The sequence below is a fragment of the Ornithorhynchus anatinus genome, chromosome 1 (genome assembly GCF_004115215.2).
Source record: "Ornithorhynchus anatinus isolate Pmale09 chromosome 1, mOrnAna1.pri.v4, whole genome shotgun sequence".
NCBI classification, from domain to species: Eukaryota; Metazoa; Chordata; class Mammalia; order Monotremata; family Ornithorhynchidae; genus Ornithorhynchus; species Ornithorhynchus anatinus.
Genome location: NC_041728.1, coordinates 179,095,450 through 179,115,086, shown reverse-complemented (window position 1 = coordinate 179,115,086; position 19,637 = coordinate 179,095,450). Strand labels below are relative to the sequence as shown.

Sequence of the window (19,637 nt, the reverse complement as noted above, 5' to 3'; positions counted from 1 at the left end):
GGTGACGGATTGGATGTGTGTGGTGAATGAGAGAGCGGAGTCAAGGATGACACCAAGGTTGAGGGTCTGTGAGCCGGGAAGGATGGCGGTGCCGTCCACAGTGATGGGAAAGTTCGGGAGAGGACGGGGTTTAGGAGGGAAGATAAGGAGCTCAGTCTTGGACATGTTGAGTTTTAGGTGGCGGGAGGACAACCAGGTGGAGAGGCCCTGAAGGCAGGAGGAGTTGCGAGCCTGGAGGGAGAGAACAGGGAAGGAGATGTAGATTTGGGTGTCATCCGCATAGAGAGGATAGATGAAGTTGTGGGAGCAAATGAGTTCACCAAGACCATGCGTGTAGATGGAGAATAAAAGGGGACCAAGAACTGACCCTTGAGGGATTCCCATGGTTACGGGATGGGAGGGGGAGGAGGAGCCGGCGAAGGAGAATGAGAATAAACGTCCAGAGAGAGAAGAGGAGAACCGGGAGGGGACGGAGTCCGTGAAGCCAAGGTTGGATAACGTGTGGAGGAGAAGGGGATGATGGACAATGTCAAAGGCAGCTGAGAGGTCGAGGAGGATGAGGATGGAGTAGGAGCCGTTGGATTTGGCAAGAAGGAGGTCAGGGGTGACCTTTGAGAGGGCGGTTTCAGTGGAGTGCAGGGAGCAGAAGCCGATTAGAACCTATGATCTTCTGACGCCCGGGCCTGTGCTCTATCCACTATGCCATGCTTGTACTGTGCTCTGCACCGGAAAGCACTAAATAAATATGATTGACTGACTATCGCACAATGAGGTGGATAGAGTAGATGATATATCTCTGGCTCCGCTTGTCTTCTGTGTGACCTTGGGCAAGTCACTTCACTTCTCAGAGAAGCAGCGTGGCTCAGGGGAAAGAGCCCGGGCTTGGGAGTCAGAGGTCATGGGTTCGAATCCAGGCTCTGCCTCTTGTCAGCTGTGTGACTGTGGGCAAGTCACTTAACTTCTCTGTGCCTCAGTTACCTCATCTGTCAAATGGGGATTAACTGTGAGCTTCATGTGGGACAATCTGATTACCCTGTATCTTCCCCAGCGCTTAGAACAGTGCTCTGCACATAGTAAGCGCTTAATAAATACCAACATTATTATTCTCTGGGCCTTAGTGACCTCATCTGGAAAATGGGGATTGAGACCCTGAGCCCCAGGTGAGACAAGGACTGTGTTCAACCTGATATGCTTGTATCCACCTCTTAGTACAGTGCCGGGCACCTATTGCTGTTGTTCTTGTCTGTCTGTCTCCCCCGATTAGACTGTAAGCCCATCAAAGGGCAGGGACTGTCTCTATCTGTTACCGATTTGTACATTCCAAGCACTTAGTACAGTGCTCTGCACATATTAAGCGCTCAATAAATACTATTGAATGAATGAATTAATTAATTAACAAATACAATTATTATTCTTAAGCACTTGGGAGAGGACAATACAACAGAAATAGCAGACATGTTCCCTGCCCACAGCGAGCTTACAGACCCTGAACACCTCAGGAGCCCCTGGAAAGGACTTTTTAACAGGAATCCTTGGGAAGAGAGGATCATTCGATCAGTAGTACTTACTGAGTGTCTCCTGTTTGGCAAGTACTGTTCTGAGCACTTGTGAGGGCCCAATAAAGTTAGTAGACGAAATCACTGCCCTCAAGGAGCTACCAGTCCTCTGTATGCAGAGCACTGTACCAAGCACTCAGGAGAGTCAAATACAGTTAGTAGGCATAATCCCTGCCCTTGAGGAACTGGACAGTCTGCCATGTGCGGAGCACTGTACTGAGCACTTGGGAGAGGAAAAGAGTTGGTAGGCATGATCCCCGCACTTAAGGAGCTGACAGTCTACTGTGTGCAGAGCACTGTACTGAGCGCTTGGGAAAGTAGAGCCGATAGACACAGTCCCTACCCTCGAGGAGCTTACAGACTGTGAGCAAAGCACTGTACCGAGCACTTGGAAGAGCACAATAGCTCCCTATCCCCTAGGAAAGGTTAAAATGTAGCAGGATAGGCAGACACTGAAATAAATTACAGGGAGGAGAAAATAATAGAAGATACAGATAAACCTGTTTGTCCTGTGGAGTTGGAGGAGTGAGGACTTCAGTGCTTAGGTGGCAAAAAAAATCTGACGTATGAGGTGGTACATCTATTCAGAGCTTTGAACAGTGCTTGGCACATAGTAAGCATATAACAAATGCCACAGAAAAGGAGGTGGGGGAGAGAAAAGGATAATCAGGGAAGGCTTCCTGGAGGAGATGTTATTTTAGGAGGCCTTTGAAAATGGGGAGAGTGGTAAACTGTAAGCTCATTGTGAGCGGGGGAATGTGCCCGTTCGTTGTTCTAATGTGCTCTCAAGCGCTCAGTTCGGTGCTCTGCACACAGTGCACGCTCAATAAATACGATTGAATGCCTGTCGGCTATGAGAGGGAGGGGGTTCCAGGCTACAGAAGGATGTGGGTGAGGGGTCAGGGGCGAGGTGGATGAGATGGAGGGACGGGGAGGTTGGCACTGGAGGAATGAAGCACAAGGGCTGGGGTGGAGTAGGAGAGGAATGCTTCAGAGAGTACAGTAGGGTAGGTAGACACAACTAGCTCTACTAGTTGTGCTTTAATAGTAGACACATCTAGTAGTAGACACATCTACTAGTAGTTGTGTCTACTAGCTCCCTTCAATTATCCTCCCTCCCAGCTCCAAGGCCCTTATACATATATATATCTGTAATTTACTCAGAGCTCGGGTTTGGGAGTCAGGGGTCATGGGTTCGAATTCTAGCTCTGCCACTTGTCAGCTGTGTGACCGTGGGCAAGTCACTTCACTTCTCTGGGCCTCACTTACCTCATCTGTAAAATGGGGATTAAGACTGTGAGCCTCACAAGGGACAACCTGATGACCCTGTATCTACCCCAGCTCTGCACATAGTAAGTGCTTAACAAATACCAACATTATTCGATTAGACTGTAAGCCCATCGAAGGGCAGAGACTGTCTCTGTTACCGATTTGTACATTCCAAGCGCTTAGTACAGTACTCTGCACATAGTTAGCGCTCAATAAATACTATTGAATGAATTTATTTATTCATATTAATGTCTGTCTCTTCCTCCAGACTAAGCTTGTTGTGAGCAGGAATGTACCTGCTTATTGTGATATTTTACTCTCCCAAGCGTTTAGTACAGCGTTCTGCGAACAGTAAGCCCTGAATACGAATGAATGAATGAATGAACGACCCCTTTCCTTGAGGAGCGTACAGTCCACTGAGTGCAGAATACTGTACTAAGCACTTGGGAGAGTACGGTAGAATTGGCAGATTAGATCCCTACCCTCAAGAGCTGACACTCCACTGTGTGCAGAGCACTGTCCTGAGCAGTTGTGGCTCAGTGAAAAGAGCATGAGTTTGGGAGTCAGAGATCATGGGTTCTAATCCTGTCTCTGTCACTTGTCAGCTCTGCCACTTGTCAGCGCTGTGACTGTGGGCAAGTCACTTCATTTCTCTGTGCCTCAGTTACCTCATCTGTAAAATGGGGATTGAGACCGTGAGCCCCACGTGGGACAACCTGATTACCCTGTATCTACCCCAGAGCTTAGAACAGTGCTCTGCACATAGTGAGCACTTAACAAATTCCAACATAATTATTATCCCGATTAGACTGTAAGCCCGTCAATGGACAGGGATTGTCTCTATCTGTGGCCGAATTGTACATTCCAAGTGCTCCGTATAGTGCTCTGCACATAGTAAGCGCTCAATAAATACTATTGAATGAGAGTCCAGAGGGCTAGTAGAAACGATTCCCGCTCTTGAGGAGCTGATAGTCTACTGTGTGCAGAGCACTGTACTGAGCACTTGGGAGAGTCTCGAGGAGCTGACAGTCTACTGTGTGCAAAACACTGAACTGAGCTCTTGGAGGCGTATAGTAGGGCGGGTAGACATCATCCCTGCCCTCGAGGAACGGACGGTCCAGTGGGGGAGCCCGACAGTGTGGAGAAAAGTTGAAGGGATGGGGGACCCCGATTCCAGAGCCTCCCTCAGCTGCAAAGGATCGGGGTGAGGGCCTGGGCCTGGGCTCTCGGAAGACGAGTTCAGAAGGGCGTCCGGGAGCCGGCCCGTCCCTCCGGTGACCCCGAGCCGGCTGCCCTGCTCGGTCCGCCCTCGGCCCACTGACCCACCCCTGCCCGATGTCTGCACCCGATGGCAGCGGTGTGGTGCCTGGAGAGGTTCATTCCTTCATTCAGTCGTATTTATTGAGCGCTTACTGTGTGCAGAGCACTGTACTAAGTGCTTGGGAAGTACAATTCAGCAACAGGGAGGGACAATCCCTTCCCAACAATGGGCTCACAGGCTAGAAGCTGGGAGACAGAAAACAAAACAAATAGGCATCAATAGCAACAAAATAGATAGAATTATGAATATATACACATCATTAATAAAATAGAATATGTACAAATATACACAAGTGCTGTGGGGCGGGGAGGGGGATAGAGCAGAGAAAGTCGGGGTGATGGGAAGGAGGAGCAGAGGAGAAGGGGAGCTCAGTCTGGGAAGGTCTCCTGGAGGAGGTGAGCTTTCAGTAAGGCTTTGAAGGGAGGAAGTGAGCTAAAAAATATGGAACACTTCACAAATTTGCATGTCAACCACCGCGTGGGGGTCCAGAAGGTGGTCGGGGGGTGCCGGGGGCAGTACTCGGTCAGGTGTTTGGGGTGGTTCAGTGAGATGGTCAGCGAGGTAGTCCGGGCAGTGATCGGGGCGGTGCTCGGACAGCTGGGAGCCTCTCTGTGCCGCGAGTCCGAGCAGACGGTGCCCTGGTCGGCCCCGGGCGGGCAGAGCCTGTCGGCTGCCCTGTCCTCTGACTGGTGCTGGGTCTGGGAAATGCCCGGCAGGTTTGGGGTGCCCTGTGGCGGGGAGGGCGGGTTCCCCGGGACAAGGCAGGTCGAGGACACCAAATAGATGGGGTGGGGGGAGGCGGAGGGGCCAGGGTGAACGCACTTCCCCTACTCCCTTCCAGCCCCTGGATTCCAAGGACCTCTCTTTGACCCTACCACTCAGGGTCTCCCCCCACCCAGGGTCTCCTCACCGCCCAGGGTCTCCCATCACCCAGTGTCTCCTCCCTGCCCAGGGTCTCCCACCACCCAGTGTCTCCTCCCCGCCCAGGGTCTCCTACCACCCAGCATCTTCCACAGCCCAGGGTCTCCCATCACCCAGTGTTTCCCCGGCACCCAGGGTCTCCCCACTGCCCAGGGTCACCCTGCTGCCCAGGGTTTCCCACCTCCCAGGGTCTCCTGCCACCCAGGGTATCCTGCCACCACCAAGACTCTCCTGCCACTCAGAATCTCCCCACAAGCCAGGGTTTCCCTCCATCCAGGGTCTCCTGCCACCCAAGGTCTCCCGCCTCCCAGGGCCTCCAGCCCCCCAGGAACCTCCCCCCACCCGCCCCCTCCCGCTGCAGGGCATCAGACCATAGAACGGGAGACATGGCTTTGATTTTTCCTTCTTTTAATCTTAGGTGAAAGAGGTGCAGGTTAAAAAAAACTTCCTTCTCTTTCCCCCTCCACCCTTTGCCCGCAGCCGCCAAACTGTGCCCACCCCCTTCCCCTTCCCCAACCCGGGTACCCGCCCTCCCCGCACCCCCGGCCTTGCAAAGGGAGGAGGGGGAGCCATTTGACCAGGTAGGGGAGGGGGAGAGGGACATCAGGGCGGGTCTCTCTCCAAATATAAATATGCAGGTTAAAATTCTTGGAAAATCTGGCCCTGCCCACGGCCCCTCCCCAGCTCCAGCTGCTGGGGTTGAGGAGGAAGAGAAGGAGAAGGAGGGGGAAGAGCAAGAGGAGGAGAAGAAGGAGGCGGTGGGGGGTGGGCAGCAGATGCGGGCAGACGACGGATAGGGTCCAGGCTAGGGCCCCCGTTGCGGGAGACCCCCCCTAGCCTTCGGGCTCCGGGTGGAAGAGGTGGCACTGGGGGTCCCCACGGACAGTAGGGGCCCCCTGAATCAGCTTGCCCGTATTGGGGTTCACACACCAGCACTCGCCCCGCTGACCGTTGACAGACATCTTGCACTGGAGAGGAGACGGGGAAGGAGGGAGAGAGGGAGGGTCGTTGCTTCAGCGGGGCTCTCCGGCCAGCCACCTGCCTCCGGACTGGTGCCCTCCCAGACCGGCCGGGACAGGAGCCCCCCTCCCCAAGCCCCATCCCCCGACTCTCCCCAGCTGGAACTGCCTCCTCAGACCAAAAGCAGCTGCCCCAGCCATGGCCCTCAGCCACTGGCTGGTCCTCCTGGCCCTTCGGGACACCTCCTTGTCCTCTTGTCTCCCCAGCTTCTGCCCCCCACCTCCTGGCCCCCTTCTTTCCCCAGCTTCTGCCTCCCTATTACCCATCCCCCTCTGCCCCATCCCATCTCCTCTGTCCACCATCCCCACCCCTTGTCCCCCTTCCTTTGTCTCCTCTGTCTCCACTTGTCCCCCATCCCATCTCCCCATTCCCTGTCTCCTCCATCCCTCTGTCCCATCCTCCCCCACCACCTCGTTCCCTCCATCCCATCTCCTCTAGCTCTTACTATGTGCAAAGCACTGTTCTAAGCGCTGGGGATACAGGGTGAAATAATTATGTAGGTATTTGTTAAGTGCTTACTATGTGCAGAGCACTGTGCTAAGCGCTGGGGGAGATACAGGGGCATCAGTTTGTCCCACGTGGGCTCCCAGTCTTCATCCCCATTTTACAGATGAGGGAACATGTTTTAACGAGATGTTCTTCCCCTTGATTCTATTTATTGCTATTGTTCTTGTCGGTCCGTCTCCCCCGATTAGACCGTGAGCCCGTCAAAGGGCAGGGACTGTCTCTATCTGTTATCGATTTGTCCATTCCAAGCGCTTAGTACGGTGCTCTGCACATAGTAAGCGCTCAATAAATACTATTGAATGAATGAATCCCCATGTTCCAGATGAGGCCACTGAGGCCCAGAGAAGTGAAGTGACTTGCCCACAGTCACCCAGCTGACAGGTGGCAGAGGCGGAATTCGAACTCGTGACCTCTGACTCCCAAGCCCGGGCTCTTGCCACTGAGCCACGCTGCATAGCTCTCTCGGGCGGCCGTCAGCCCCGTCCACCCCTTCCCAAGCCCCTCCCCTTTTCCTAACCCCTCCCACTGATTGCCATCGACCCCGCCCACCAGGCTCTGGCCCCGCCCCCTTCCTTCAGGCCCCGCCCCCAGCCCTCGGTCCCCCACCCCCCGGTGCCCGGTGTCCCCCGTCGTGCCTGTTTGAGGTTGTAGAGTCCCTGCCTGTCGCAGTTAGGGATGTGCAGGGAGTAGAGGTGCTCCAGGGGCCCGCGCTCGTCCTCCGGCAGCCGCAGCGTCGAGATCCTCTCCAGCACCTGGTCCAGCTCCTGCTGGCACGCCGTCTGCAACGGGCCGGGACATCTTCTCCATCATCAACATCATGGCATTTCTTAAACCCTCACTCTGTGCCGAGCGCTGTTCTAAGCGCTGGCGTGGGCACGAAGTCATCAGGGTGTCCCACGTGGGGCTCCCGGTCTCCATCTCCGTTTGACGGATGAGGGAACCGAGGCCCAGAGAAGGGAAGCGACTTGCCCAAGGCCACACAGCGGACAAGCGGCGGAGCGGGGAGGAGAACCTACAACCTCTACACTCCCAAGCCCGGGGCTCTTTCCACTAAGTCACGCTGCTTCTACTAATAATTGTGGTATTTGTTATTTGTTAAGCGCTTACTATGTGGCAGGCACCGTACTAAGATCTGGGGTGGACACGGTCCCTGGCCACATGGGGCTCACACTCTTAATCCCCATTTTATAGATGAGAAAATGGAGGCCCAGAGAAGTGAAGTGACTTCACCGAGGTCACACAACAGACAAGTGGTGGGATGGGGATTAGAACCCACGACCTTCAGACTCCCAGGCCCGGGCTCTAGCCACCACATCCTGCTGCTTCTCTAGATCGTAAACTTGTTGTAGGCAGGGAATTTGTCTGTTTATTGTACTCTCCCAAGTGCGTAGTACAGTGCTCTGCACACAGTAAGCACTCAACAAAAATGACTGACAGACCAGAGCAGTGCCACTGATCCCACAGTGCAGAGGAGAGTGGGGCAGACCGCTCCTGGGATTCCTGGGATTATGGGAGCAGCGTGGCATAGTGGATAGAGCATAGGCCTTGGAGTCAGAAGGTAGTGGGTTCTAATCTCAGCTCTGCTATTTATTTAATGTGTGACCCCGGGCAAGTCGCTTCACCTCTCTGGGCCTCAGTTCCCTCATCTGTAAAAGGGGGATGGAGACTGTGAGCCCCATGTGGGACAGGGATTGTGTTCAACCCGATTTGCTTGTACCCACCCCAGCGCATAGTATAGTGCCTGGCACATAGTAAATACCATGATGATTATTATTATTATTCCACGCTTTATAACCCAAACGGCAAACCCCCGGCTGCATTTCACCCACCCCCACCCCACCTGGATCCAGAAACGCAGCCAGGCTGGCCAGGGGGTCTCACCTGGGCTGGCTGCAGTGAGCAGGAAGAGGTGGGGGGGTGGGCTGGAGGGCTGGGAAAGAGGGCTGGGGGTGAAAGAAGAGCAGGGGGGCAGGAGGAAAGGTCAGGGGGCAGGAGCACTGTGGGATCAGAGGGCAGGAGCACTGTCGGTTTAGAGGGCTGGGGCACCGCAGGAACACCATGGGATCCGAGAGCAGGGACACTGTGGGAGAGGGCAGGAGCACTGGTGGGATGAGAGGGCAGGAGAATTGTGGAATCAGAGGGCAGGAGGATTAAGGGATCAGAGAGCAGGAACACTGCAGAATCAGAGGGCGGAAGGGCAGGAACACTGTTGGATCAGGGACGGGGCAATGCAGGATTAGAGGACAGGAGCACTGCGGGATCAGAGGGCAGGAGCACAGTGTCATCCCACAGATAGCCTGGATGACCTCGGTGTCCGTGGCCTACACGAGGGTCTCGGGCTCCCCCCGCGCCCCGGCCCCGCCGCCACCCCCTCCCTCCCCACCCCGGGCCCCACCGACCCTGGGCCGAATCAGCTTCTTGTCGTCCAGGCCGTGGGGGTGGTGCTTGGTGACCTTGCCCAGCTGGCGATGCTGCTCCGTGACCTTCTCTCGGAGCACGGCCAGCTCCTTCATGCCCGACTTGAGGGGCTTCCGGCCGCTACCCGCTCCGCCGCCCGCGACGCCCCCGTCCACGTGGTTCTCCGCCGGGCTGCCCTCCGCCGGATGCTCATCGCCGGACTCTGAGGGGGACGGGCACGGGGATGGGCTCAGAGACGGGCGCGCCCTCCGCCGCTCAGCCCGACCCCACCCCTGCCACCGGGCAGGACGCCCAAGACAGGCTGAATCAATCGCTTGTTAAGTGCACTGTACTAAGCTCTCTCCCCTTGAAGTCTAACCTCCTTCCCTCCCACTATAGGATCAGTGCACCCCTCCCCATCCTCTCTTTTTATGGTACTTATCAAGTGCTTACAATGTGCCAGACACTGTTCTAAGCACTGAGGTAGATGCAAGCTAATCAGGTTGGACACGGTCCTTGTCCCACACGGGGCTCACAGGCTTAATAATAATAATAATAACAATAATAATGATGGCATTTGTTAAGCGCTTACTATGAGCCCAGTACTGTTCTAAGAGCTGGCGTAGATACAAGGTCATCAGGTTGTCCCATGTGGGGCTTACGGTCTCAATCCCCATTTGACAGATGAGGTAACTGAGGCCCAGAGAAGTTGAGTGACTTGCCCAAGGTCACACAGCAGACAAGTGGCGGAGCCGGGATTAGAACCCAGGTCCTCGGACTCCCAAGCCCGGGCTCTTTCCACTGAACCACGCTGCTTCTCTAACAATCAATAGTCAAAAATTTTTACTGAGCATCCACTGCAGGCAGAGGGCTGTACTGAACGCTCGGGAGAGGATCATAGTAGACACGATCCCCTGCCCACAAGGAGTTGACAGCCTATTTATTGCATGCAGGACTGTGCTGAGCGCTTGGGAGAAGACAATAGAATTAGTAGACATAATCCTTGCCATCAGGAGCTGACAGTCCACTTATGTGTAGAGCACTGTATTGAGTGGTTGGGAGAGGACAATAGAGTTAGTAGACATGATCCCTACCCAAAATGAGTTGACAGCCTATCGGGTGCAGAGTACTGTACTGAACGCTTGGAACAGTCCAATAGAATTAATAATAAGAAGAAGAATGGTATTTGTTAAACGCTTACTATGTGCCAAACACCATTCTAAGCACTGGGGTAGATACAAGGAATTCAGGTTGTCCCACCTGGGGCTCACAATCTTAATCCCCATTTTACAGATGAGGGAACTGAGGCCCAGAGAAGTGAAGTGACTTGCCCGAAGTCACACAGCTGATAAGCGGCGGAGCCGGAATTAGAATCCATGACCTCTGACTCCCAAGCGCGGGCTCTTGCCGCTAAGCCACGCTGCTTCTCTAATTAGTAGATATGATCCCTGCCTTCAGGAATTTACAGTCATATGTGTGCAAAGCACTGTACTAAGCACTTGGAAGCAGACTTTGGAGCACTTGAGAAGCACCATGGTGTAGTGGATAAAGCCAGGCCTGGGATCCAGAAGGTCATGGGTTCTAATCCCGGGTCCCCCACTTGTCTACTATGTGACCTTGGGCAAGTTACTTCCCTTTTCTGTGCTTCAGTTCCCTCACCTGTAAAATGGGGATTGAGACCGTGAGCCCCGCGTGGGACAGGGACTTTGTCCAACCCGATTTGCTTCTATCCACCCCAGCGCTCTGTGAGCCCGTTACTGGGTAGGGATTGTCTCTATCTGCTGCTGAATTGTCCTTTCTAAGCGCTTAGTACAGTTCTCTGCACACAGTAAGTGCTCAATAAATACGATTGAATGAATGAATACAGTACCTGGCACATAATAATAATAATAATGTTGGTATTTGTTAAGCACTTACTATGTGCAGAGCACTGTTCTAAGCACTGGGGTAGATACAGGGTCATCAGGTTGCCCCACGTGAGGCTCAGTCTTCATCCCCATTTTACAGATGAGGTAACTGAGGCACAGAGAAGTGAAGTGACTTGCCCACAGTCACACAGCTGACAGGTGGCAGAGCCGGGATTCGAACCCATGACCTCCGGCTCCCAAGCCCGGACTCTTTCCACTGAGCCACGCTGCTTCTCCACGTAGTAAGCGCTTAACACATACCATCATTATTATTATTATTAGCAGAAAAGAGTAGGTAGACAGGATCCCTGCCTCAAGGAGCTGCCTCAGTCTACTGTGGGCAGAGCACTGTACTGAGCGCTGGGGAGAGGACAATAGAGTTGTGTAGACACGGTCCCTGACCTCAAGGAGCTGACAGGCCGGGAGATTCTCTCACCCGCAAGCTCGTTATGGGCAGGGAAGGTGTCTGCGAATCCAGTTGTACTGTACTCTCCCGAGCACTTAGTACAGCGCTCAGCACATAGTAAGTGCCGAATAAATACCACTGATTGATGGATCGATTGGAGTCGCCACACTGCCTTTGGGCCCGTGATCCAGCGCTTAGTTCAGTGCCTGGCACATAGTAAGCACTTATCAAATGCCATAACTATTATTATCTTGTGATGAATCGCCCCCAACGGACAGAAAGTCCTTTCCAATCACCTTCAGTTCAGCTACAGAGCTGCACGTTCCTCACAAACCCCATCCGATATCACGAGCAAACACACCACCGTAGGAAGCGGCCGTGGCCTGGTGGACAGAGCACAGGCCTGGGAAGTCAGAGGACCTGGGTTCTAATCCTGGCTCCGCCACCTGTCTGCCATGTGACCTTGGGCAAGTCACTATTTCTGCGGGCCTCAGTTTCCTCAACTGCAAAATGGGGATTTGATGCATTCATTCGGTCGTTTTTCTCAAGTGCTTACTGCGTGCAGAGCACTTTACTAAATGCTTGGGAGAGTAGGCAACAATAAACAGACACGCCCCAGTCCAACAAGGAGCTGACAGTCTAGCCGCTCTCCCTCCTACTTAGACCGGGAGTCCCATGTGGGAGAGGAACTGTGGTCAACTTCATGATCTTGTATCTACCCCAGCGCTTAGAATAATGCTTTCTAAGTGCACTTAATACCATTTAAAAAAAGTTTTCTGCCAACCTCACAGGCACACGCACAATTGTTTCTTCCATTCTCACGAGGATGGGCATGATGGTTTCGTCTAATAACGCGAGCATGCACAATCCTTTCTTCTATTCATTCATTCAATCGTATTTATTGAGCGCTTACTGTGTGCAGAACACTTTACTAAGCGCTTGGAATATACCATACGGCAACAGATAGAGACAATCCCTGCCCGACAACGGGCTCACAGTCTAAAAGGGGGAGACAGACAGTAAAACAAAACAAGTAGTCATGCATCAGTGCCATCAAGATAAACAGAATCATAGATATATGCCCATCATTAATAAAATAGAGTAATAATCTATAAAAATATACACAAGTACTGTGGGGCGGGGAAGGGGATAGAGCAGAAGGAGGGAGTAGGGACAGTGGGGAGGGGAGGAGGAGCAGAGGGAAAGGGAGGGTTCAGTGTGGGAAGGCCTCCTGGAGGAGGTGAGCTCTCAGTAGGGCTCGGAAGGGGGGAAGAGAGTTAGTTTGGCGGAGGTGAGGAGGGAGGGCGTTCCGGGACAACGGGAGGATGTGGCAGGGGTCAACGTTGGGACAGGTGAGAACGAAACCCAGTGAAGAGGTGAGCGGCAGCAGAGGAGCGGAGTGTGCGGGCTGGGCTGGAGAAGGAGAGAAAGGAGGTGAGGTAGGAGGGGGCAAGGGGATGGAGAATATCTAATATCGCAAGCACGCGCACAATCGTTTCTTCTACTCTCACGACCATGGACGTGATCGTTTCTTCTAATATCCCGAGTTATTTCTTTGGTTATTGCCAGCTTTTGTTCAATTGATATTTGTTAAGCGCTTACTTCGTGCCAGGCATTACACTGAGCTCTGGGGTAGATACAAGGTAATCCAGTTGGACCCTGTCCCTGTTCCTCACAGTCTTTGTCTCCATTTTACAATTGAGATAACTGAGGCCCAGGGAAGTGAACCGACTTGCCCAAAGTCAGCCAGCAGACAAGTGGTGGTACCGGGATTTGAACCCAGGTCCTTCAGACTCCCAGGCCCAGGCTTTAACAACTAGGCCACGCCGGTCACCGGTTCTTCTGACACCATGAGAATGAGAACGCTGATTTTTTTTCCAGCACCGAGAGCATACGCATCAACCGTTTCTCCCAACATCACTAGCTGCAGGTGTCCGTTTCTTCTGATTCCTTCAATCATTCAATCATATTTATTGAGCGCTTACTGTGTGCAGAGCACTGTAATAATAATGATGGCTTGGTTAAGCACTTACTATGTGCCAAGCACTGTTCTAAGTGCTAAGGAGGACAGAGGGTAATCAAGCTGTCCCACGTGGGGCTCACACTTTTAATCCCCATTTTACAGATGAGGTAACTGAGGCACAGAGAAGTGAAGTGATTCGCCCCAAGTCACACGGCTGACAAGTGGCACAAGAGGGATAAGAACCCAGGACCTCTGACTCCCAAGTCCGGGCTCTTTCCACTAGGCCACGCTGCTTGGGAGAGTACAATAGGAGAGTAGAAAAGACCCACTCCCTGCCCACAACGAGTTTACAGTCTAAATGGACGTTGATAGAAATAAATAAAATATTCGGACGTGGACCTAAGCGGTGCTCTGCACATAGTAAGCGCTCAATAAATACTACTGAATGAATGAATGAGGGAGGATGAACGAAGGGAGCGAGTCGGGGCGACGCAGAAGGGAGTGGGAGACAAGGAGAGAGGGGCTGAGTCAGGGAAGGCTGATGCCAAGCCAGGAGCCCAAGTGCCCCGTAGGGTCAGCCCGGGCAAACATTCTCCAGTGGGGCAGACGGGGGCGGGTGGCATGGACCCAGGAGTGCTCGGTAAACACGGCTGAGCCCAATCCTCGGGCGTCCCAGCTGGGGGGCGCGAAGCAGGGAGGAGCGGAAAGGGGGCAGAGCCCAGCGGCTGCGGGGGAGGATGGGCGGGGGGCTGGCAGGCATCGGGCAGACACGCTCCTCCGATGCCCCCCGGTGTGCCCGCCCAGCCTCGGGGTTGAAGGGAGGGGTCGGTTTTGGCTGTGGGGGCACCGGCGCCCGAGGACAGAGTGGTTTCGGGTCTCCCCCCACACCGGCCTGGCCAAGATGAGGAAACCCCCACCTCAGCAATAGCCCTCCCCCAGCCCCCCCAGCTACAATCCCGAGGGAAGTTGGACTGTGAGCCCGTCGTCGGGCAGGGATTGTCTCTATTTGTTTCCCAGTTGTGCTTTCCAAGCGTTTAGTGCAGTGCTCTGCACACAGTAAGCGCTCAATAAATACTACTGAATGAATGAAGTTCTGGACTTTGCAAGAAATCATCGTGGACTGCTGAGCTGTGGTGCTCAGCACTGTGCTGAGCACCGTGGAGGGTGCAGGGCGATCAGCATGACATAGTGGAAAAACTCATCCAGGGCAGGGAATGTGTCTGTTTATTGCTGTATTGGCCTCTCCCAAGCGCTTAGTACAGTGCTCTGCACACAGTAAGCGCTCAATAAAAACATTAGAATGAAAAGGCAACAGAGCGCAGGCTTGGGAATCAGAGGGTCCATGGGTTCTAATCCCAGCTCTGCCACTTGTCTGCTCTGTGACCTTGGGCAAGTTACTTCACTTCTCTGGTCCTCAGTTCCCTCATCTGGAAAATGAGGATTGAGACAGTGAGCCCAACGTAGGACAGGGACTGTGTCCAACCCTATACACTTGTATTTACCCCAATGCTTAGTACACTGACTGTAGTACACTGTAGTACACTGACTTAATACACTGACAACCTAGTAACTGTTTGATAAATACCACAGTTATTATTAGGTTGGAACCAGCACTTAGAACAGTTCTTGGTACATCGTAAGCACTTAACAAACACTATTATCATCATCGTCAACATCAGTCTTTTTTTTTTTAAATGGCCATTTGTTAAGCACTTACTATGTGACAGACACTGTTCTAAACGCCAGGGTAAATACAAGCTAATCGATTAGGATGCGGTCCCTGTCCCACGTGGGGCTCACAGTCTCAATCCCCATTTTCCAGATGAGGGAACCAAGGCCCAAGGAAGTGATGTGACTAGCCCAAGGTCACCCAGCAGATGAGCGGCAAAGCCGGGATTAGAACCTAGACTGTGAGCCTGTTTGGGTAGGGATTGTCTCTATTTGTTGCCGAATTGTACTTTCCAAGCGCTTAGTACAGTGCTCCGCACACAGTAAGTGCTCAATAAAAATGATATGATTGAATGAATGAACCCAGATCCTTCTGAGAAGCAGCATGGCTTAGTAGAAAGAGCACGGGCTTAGAAGTCCAAGACCCTGCCACTTGTCAGCTGTGTGACTTTGGGCAAGTCGCTTCACTTCTCTGTGCCTCAGTTACCTCATCTGTCAAATGGGGATTAAGACTGTGAGCCCCATGTGGGACAACCTGATTACCTTGAATCTACCCCAGAGCTTAGGACAGTGCTTGGCACATAGTAAGCACTTGAATACCATTATTATTATTACTATTATTCTGGTTCCCACTATCCACTAGGCCACAATGTTCCCCAAGCAGCCCCAGGGGCAGAGGTTGGGCCCCCTTTCCAGCAGGGAATTCAGAGAATGCAGGCACCAAAAGGGTTAGAAACTGGACCATCCTGCTGGCCTGAGAGGCTGGGCATCAGGGGCCCCAGTGATGAAGTAGAGGAGGCAGTGTGGTCCAGTGGGCAGCACACCGGACCGGGAATCCAAAAACCTGGGTTCCAATCCCCACTCCTCCCTGGCCTGCTGTGTGACCATGAAGGACTCATTTGACCCCTCGGAGTTTCCGTTTTCTCATCTCTAAAATGGGGATTCAATACCTGTTTTCTCCCTCCTGACCACGTCTCATCTGGATATCGTCAGATCAACAGCAGAGACGCACCATGGTGTAATGGAGAGAACACAGGCCTGGGAAGTCACTTAACTTCTCTGTGCCTCAGTTACCTCATCTGTAAAATGGGGATTAACTGTGAGCCTCACGTGGGACAACCTGATTACCCTGTATCTCCCCCAGCGCTTAGAACACTGCTCTGCACATAGTAAGGGCTTAACAAATACCAACATTATTATTCAGAGGGAAATGGGTTCTAATCCCGGCTCTCCCACTTGTCGGCTGTGTGACCTTGGGTAAGTTACTTCATTTCTCTGGGCCTCAGGTACCTCATCTGTAGAATGAGGATTGAGACTGTGAGCCCCATGTGGAACAGGGACTGTGTCCAACCAAGTGCCTGGCAGATAGTAAGCACTTAATGAATATCCTAATTATTATTATCTTCTACCTACCCCAGCGATTAGCACAGCGCACTCACATAGGACACAGAGTGGTGTGTAGTAAGTGCTCAGTAAATATCCTACTTACCTAACTGATTCAGGATTGAGTTCTTTTTTATAAAAAAAAAAAGGTTATTTGTCAAGACTTTACTACGGGTACTGCATTAAGCACTGGAATAGTAATTTATTAATTTATATTAATGTCTGTCTCCTCCTCTAGACTGTAAGCTCGTTGTGGGCAGGGAATGTGTCTGTTTATTGTTACATGGGACTCTCCCAAGTGCTTAGTACAGCGCTCTGCACAGTAAGCACTCAATAAATAGGATTGAATGAATGAATACAAGAGAATTAAATTGGATGCAGTCCATGTTCCATATGGGGTTCACAATCTAAACTGGAGGGAGGATTTGATCCCCATTTTACAGATGAGGTAACTGCAGTCCAGAGAAGGAAATGACCTGCCCAAGGTCACAGCAGACAAGGGACAGAGTCAGGATAAGAACCCAAGTCCCCTGACTCCCAGGCCTGTGCTCTTTCATTCATTCATTCATTAGTATTTATTGAGCGCTTACTATGTGCAGAGCACTGTACTAAGCGCTTGGAATGAACAAGTCGGCAACAGATAGAGACTGTCCCTGCCGTTTGACGGGCTTACGGTCTAATCGGGGGAGACGGACAGACAAGAACAATGGCAGTAAATAGAGTCAAGGGGAAGAACATCTCCTAAGAACAATGGCAACTAAATAGAATCAAGACGATGTACATTTCATTAACAAAATAAATAGGGTAGTGGTTCCTCTAGCCCATGCTGTTCAACCCTCTGAAAGGATGGGGCTGGCCATTTTCCATCTCCTTGGAGCCTCAAGCCTGATGATGCAGCAGGAGGGATGGGGGTTAGACACGGGAAAGGACTTCCCAGTCCTTGACCCTCCCCCACCCTCCACCCAAGGGAGCAGGGTCAGGAGGGTCAGGCCAGGACCACCCCCCATCACAGCCCCCCAAGACTTAGAGTTTATTAATAGAAAGCTCTACAGCCTCCCTCATTGTTTCCAAACCCCTACATTTGCAAGTTCTTCCTGAAGTCTCACCACGATCCCTCCCGCTCCTGGTACCCACCCAGTTGCTCCTGATAAGCAGGAAACGTCTCTGCCTCCCTTAACAACCCTGTGCTCACCGATCCCAAAATGCCTCTGGGAGGGTTTTTTCTTTCTTTTTATGGTATTTGTTAAGAACTTACAATGTGTCAGGCACTGTACTAAGTGCTGAGGTAGATACAATCTAGTCAGGTTGGATCTGCTGCATGTCCCACATAGGGCTCACAGTCTTCATCCCCGTTTTACAGATGAGGGAACTGAGGCCCAGAGAAGGGAAGAAGGGAAGCCAAGGTCACCCGGCAGACAAGTGGTGGAGCCAGGAGGAGAACCCAGTTTCTTCTGACTCTAGGCGGCTTCACTGCCTCTACTTATTCATTCAATCTTACTTAATGAGTGCTCACTGTGTGCAGAGCACTGTACAAAGTGCTTGAAATAATGATGGTATTTGTAAAGCGCTTCCTATGTGCCAAGCACTGTTCTAAGTGCTGGGGTAAAATACAAGGTAATCAGGTCGTCCCACGGGGAGCTCACAGTCTTAATCCCCTTTTTCAGATGAGGTCACTGAGGCCTAGAGAAGTGAAATGACTTGCCCAAGGTCACACAGCAGAAAAGTGGAGGAGCCAGGATTAGAACCCACGTCCTCTGACTCCCAAGCCCAGCCTCTTGCTACTAGGCCACACTGCAATAGTGATGGTTCTTGTTAAGCTCATACTATATGCCAAGCTCTGTACTAAGAGCTGAGATAAATAGTAATAATAATAATAATAATAATGATACTTGACACCGTAACAACGATAACAGAAGAACCGTGAGAAATGTTACAGATTATGGCCGAAGACTGGACGATCTGGAGAAAATAGAGAGAGAGGGCTACAACTGACAAGTGGCAAAGCCAGGATTCATTCAATAGTATTTATTGAGCGCTTACTATGTGCAGAGCACTGTACTAAGCGCTTGGGATGAACAAGTCGGCAACAGATGCGAACCTATGACCTCTGACTCCTCAGCCCGGGCTCTTTCCACTGAGCCACGCTGCTTCTCATGGGAGTGTCAGCTCACGGTGGGCAGGGAACGTGTCTAGCAACTCTGTCATACTGGACTCTCCCAAGCACTCAATACAATGCTCTGCATGCAGTAAGCGCTCAATAAATACCACCGATTGGATGAAGACCCAGAGTTAACTAAGTACCACTGCTCTTGACTCTCCCTCCTCCATCCCTTCTCACACTGTTTCCCCAGCCTCCACAAATAATAATGAAAATTATGGTATTTTTTAAGTGCATAGTATGTGCCAGGCACTATACTAAGCGCTGGGGGCAGGTACAAGCAAATCAGATTGGACACAGTCCCTGTCACACATGGGGCACCTCACAGTCTTAATCCCCATATGACTGATGAGGGAATTGAGGCTCAGAGGAGTGATTTGCCCAAGGTCACCTAGGAGACAAGCGACGGAGCTGGGATTTGAACCCGGGTCCTTGTGAATCCCAGGCCTGCTCTCTAACCACTAGGCCACGCTGCTTCACCCAAATCCACCAGACCCTCAGCTCCCCCGACTCAGAAGCTCCCCCTGACTAAAATCCCGGCTCCTTTGGGAATTCACAAGAGCCCAGTCCTGTCAACCTCTCATCCCTCCTGGATTTATTATAAAAATAATTAATAATTAGGGCGTTTGTTAAGCATTTACTATGGGTCAAGCATTATTCTAAGCACTACGGTAGATAGGAGTTACTCACGGTGGATTCAGCTCCTGTCCCACATGAGGTGCTCAGTCTAAATAGGAGGGAAAACAGGTATCGAATCCCCATTTTCCAGATGAGGAAACTGAAGGCCTGAGAAGTGAAGCGACTTACCCAAAGTCCCACAACTGGCAGGTGACAGAGCTGGGATTAGAACTCGGGTCTTCTGATTCCCAGGCTCCGGTTCTTTCTGCTAGGTCACCCTGGTTCTCTATGGATTTATCAATCAATCAATGGTATTAGAGAAGCAGCGTGACTCAGTGGAAAGAGCAAGGACTTTGGAGTCAGAAGTCATGGGTTCAAATCCCGGCTCCGCTGCTTGTCAGCTGTATGACTGTGGGCAAGTCACTTCACTTCTCTGGACCTCAGTGATCTCCTCTGTAAAATGGGGATGAAGACTGCGAGCCTCACGTGGGACAACCCGATTACTCTGTATCTACCCAGCGCTTAGAACAGTGCTCTGCACAG

General features: G+C 52.0%; 1 protein-coding gene across 1 annotated transcript in view; it reads right to left on the bottom strand.

Moving 5' to 3' along the window:
* Positions 1 to 5,458: 5,458 nt before the first annotated feature.
* Positions 5,459 to 19,637, bottom strand: part of IGFBP2 (insulin like growth factor binding protein 2) — an 80,409-nt gene continuing 66,230 nt past the window's right edge. The window contains exons 3-5 of the mRNA XM_029063014.1: positions 8,994 to 9,214; positions 7,230 to 7,373; positions 5,459 to 6,035 (exon numbers count right to left, since the gene is read on the bottom strand). Coding sequence (XP_028918847.1) covers positions 5,901 to 6,035; positions 7,230 to 7,373; positions 8,994 to 9,214 — 500 coding nt within the window. The 3' untranslated portion in view covers positions 5,459 to 5,900. The remainder of the gene's footprint in view (positions 6,036 to 7,229; positions 7,374 to 8,993; positions 9,215 to 19,637) is intronic.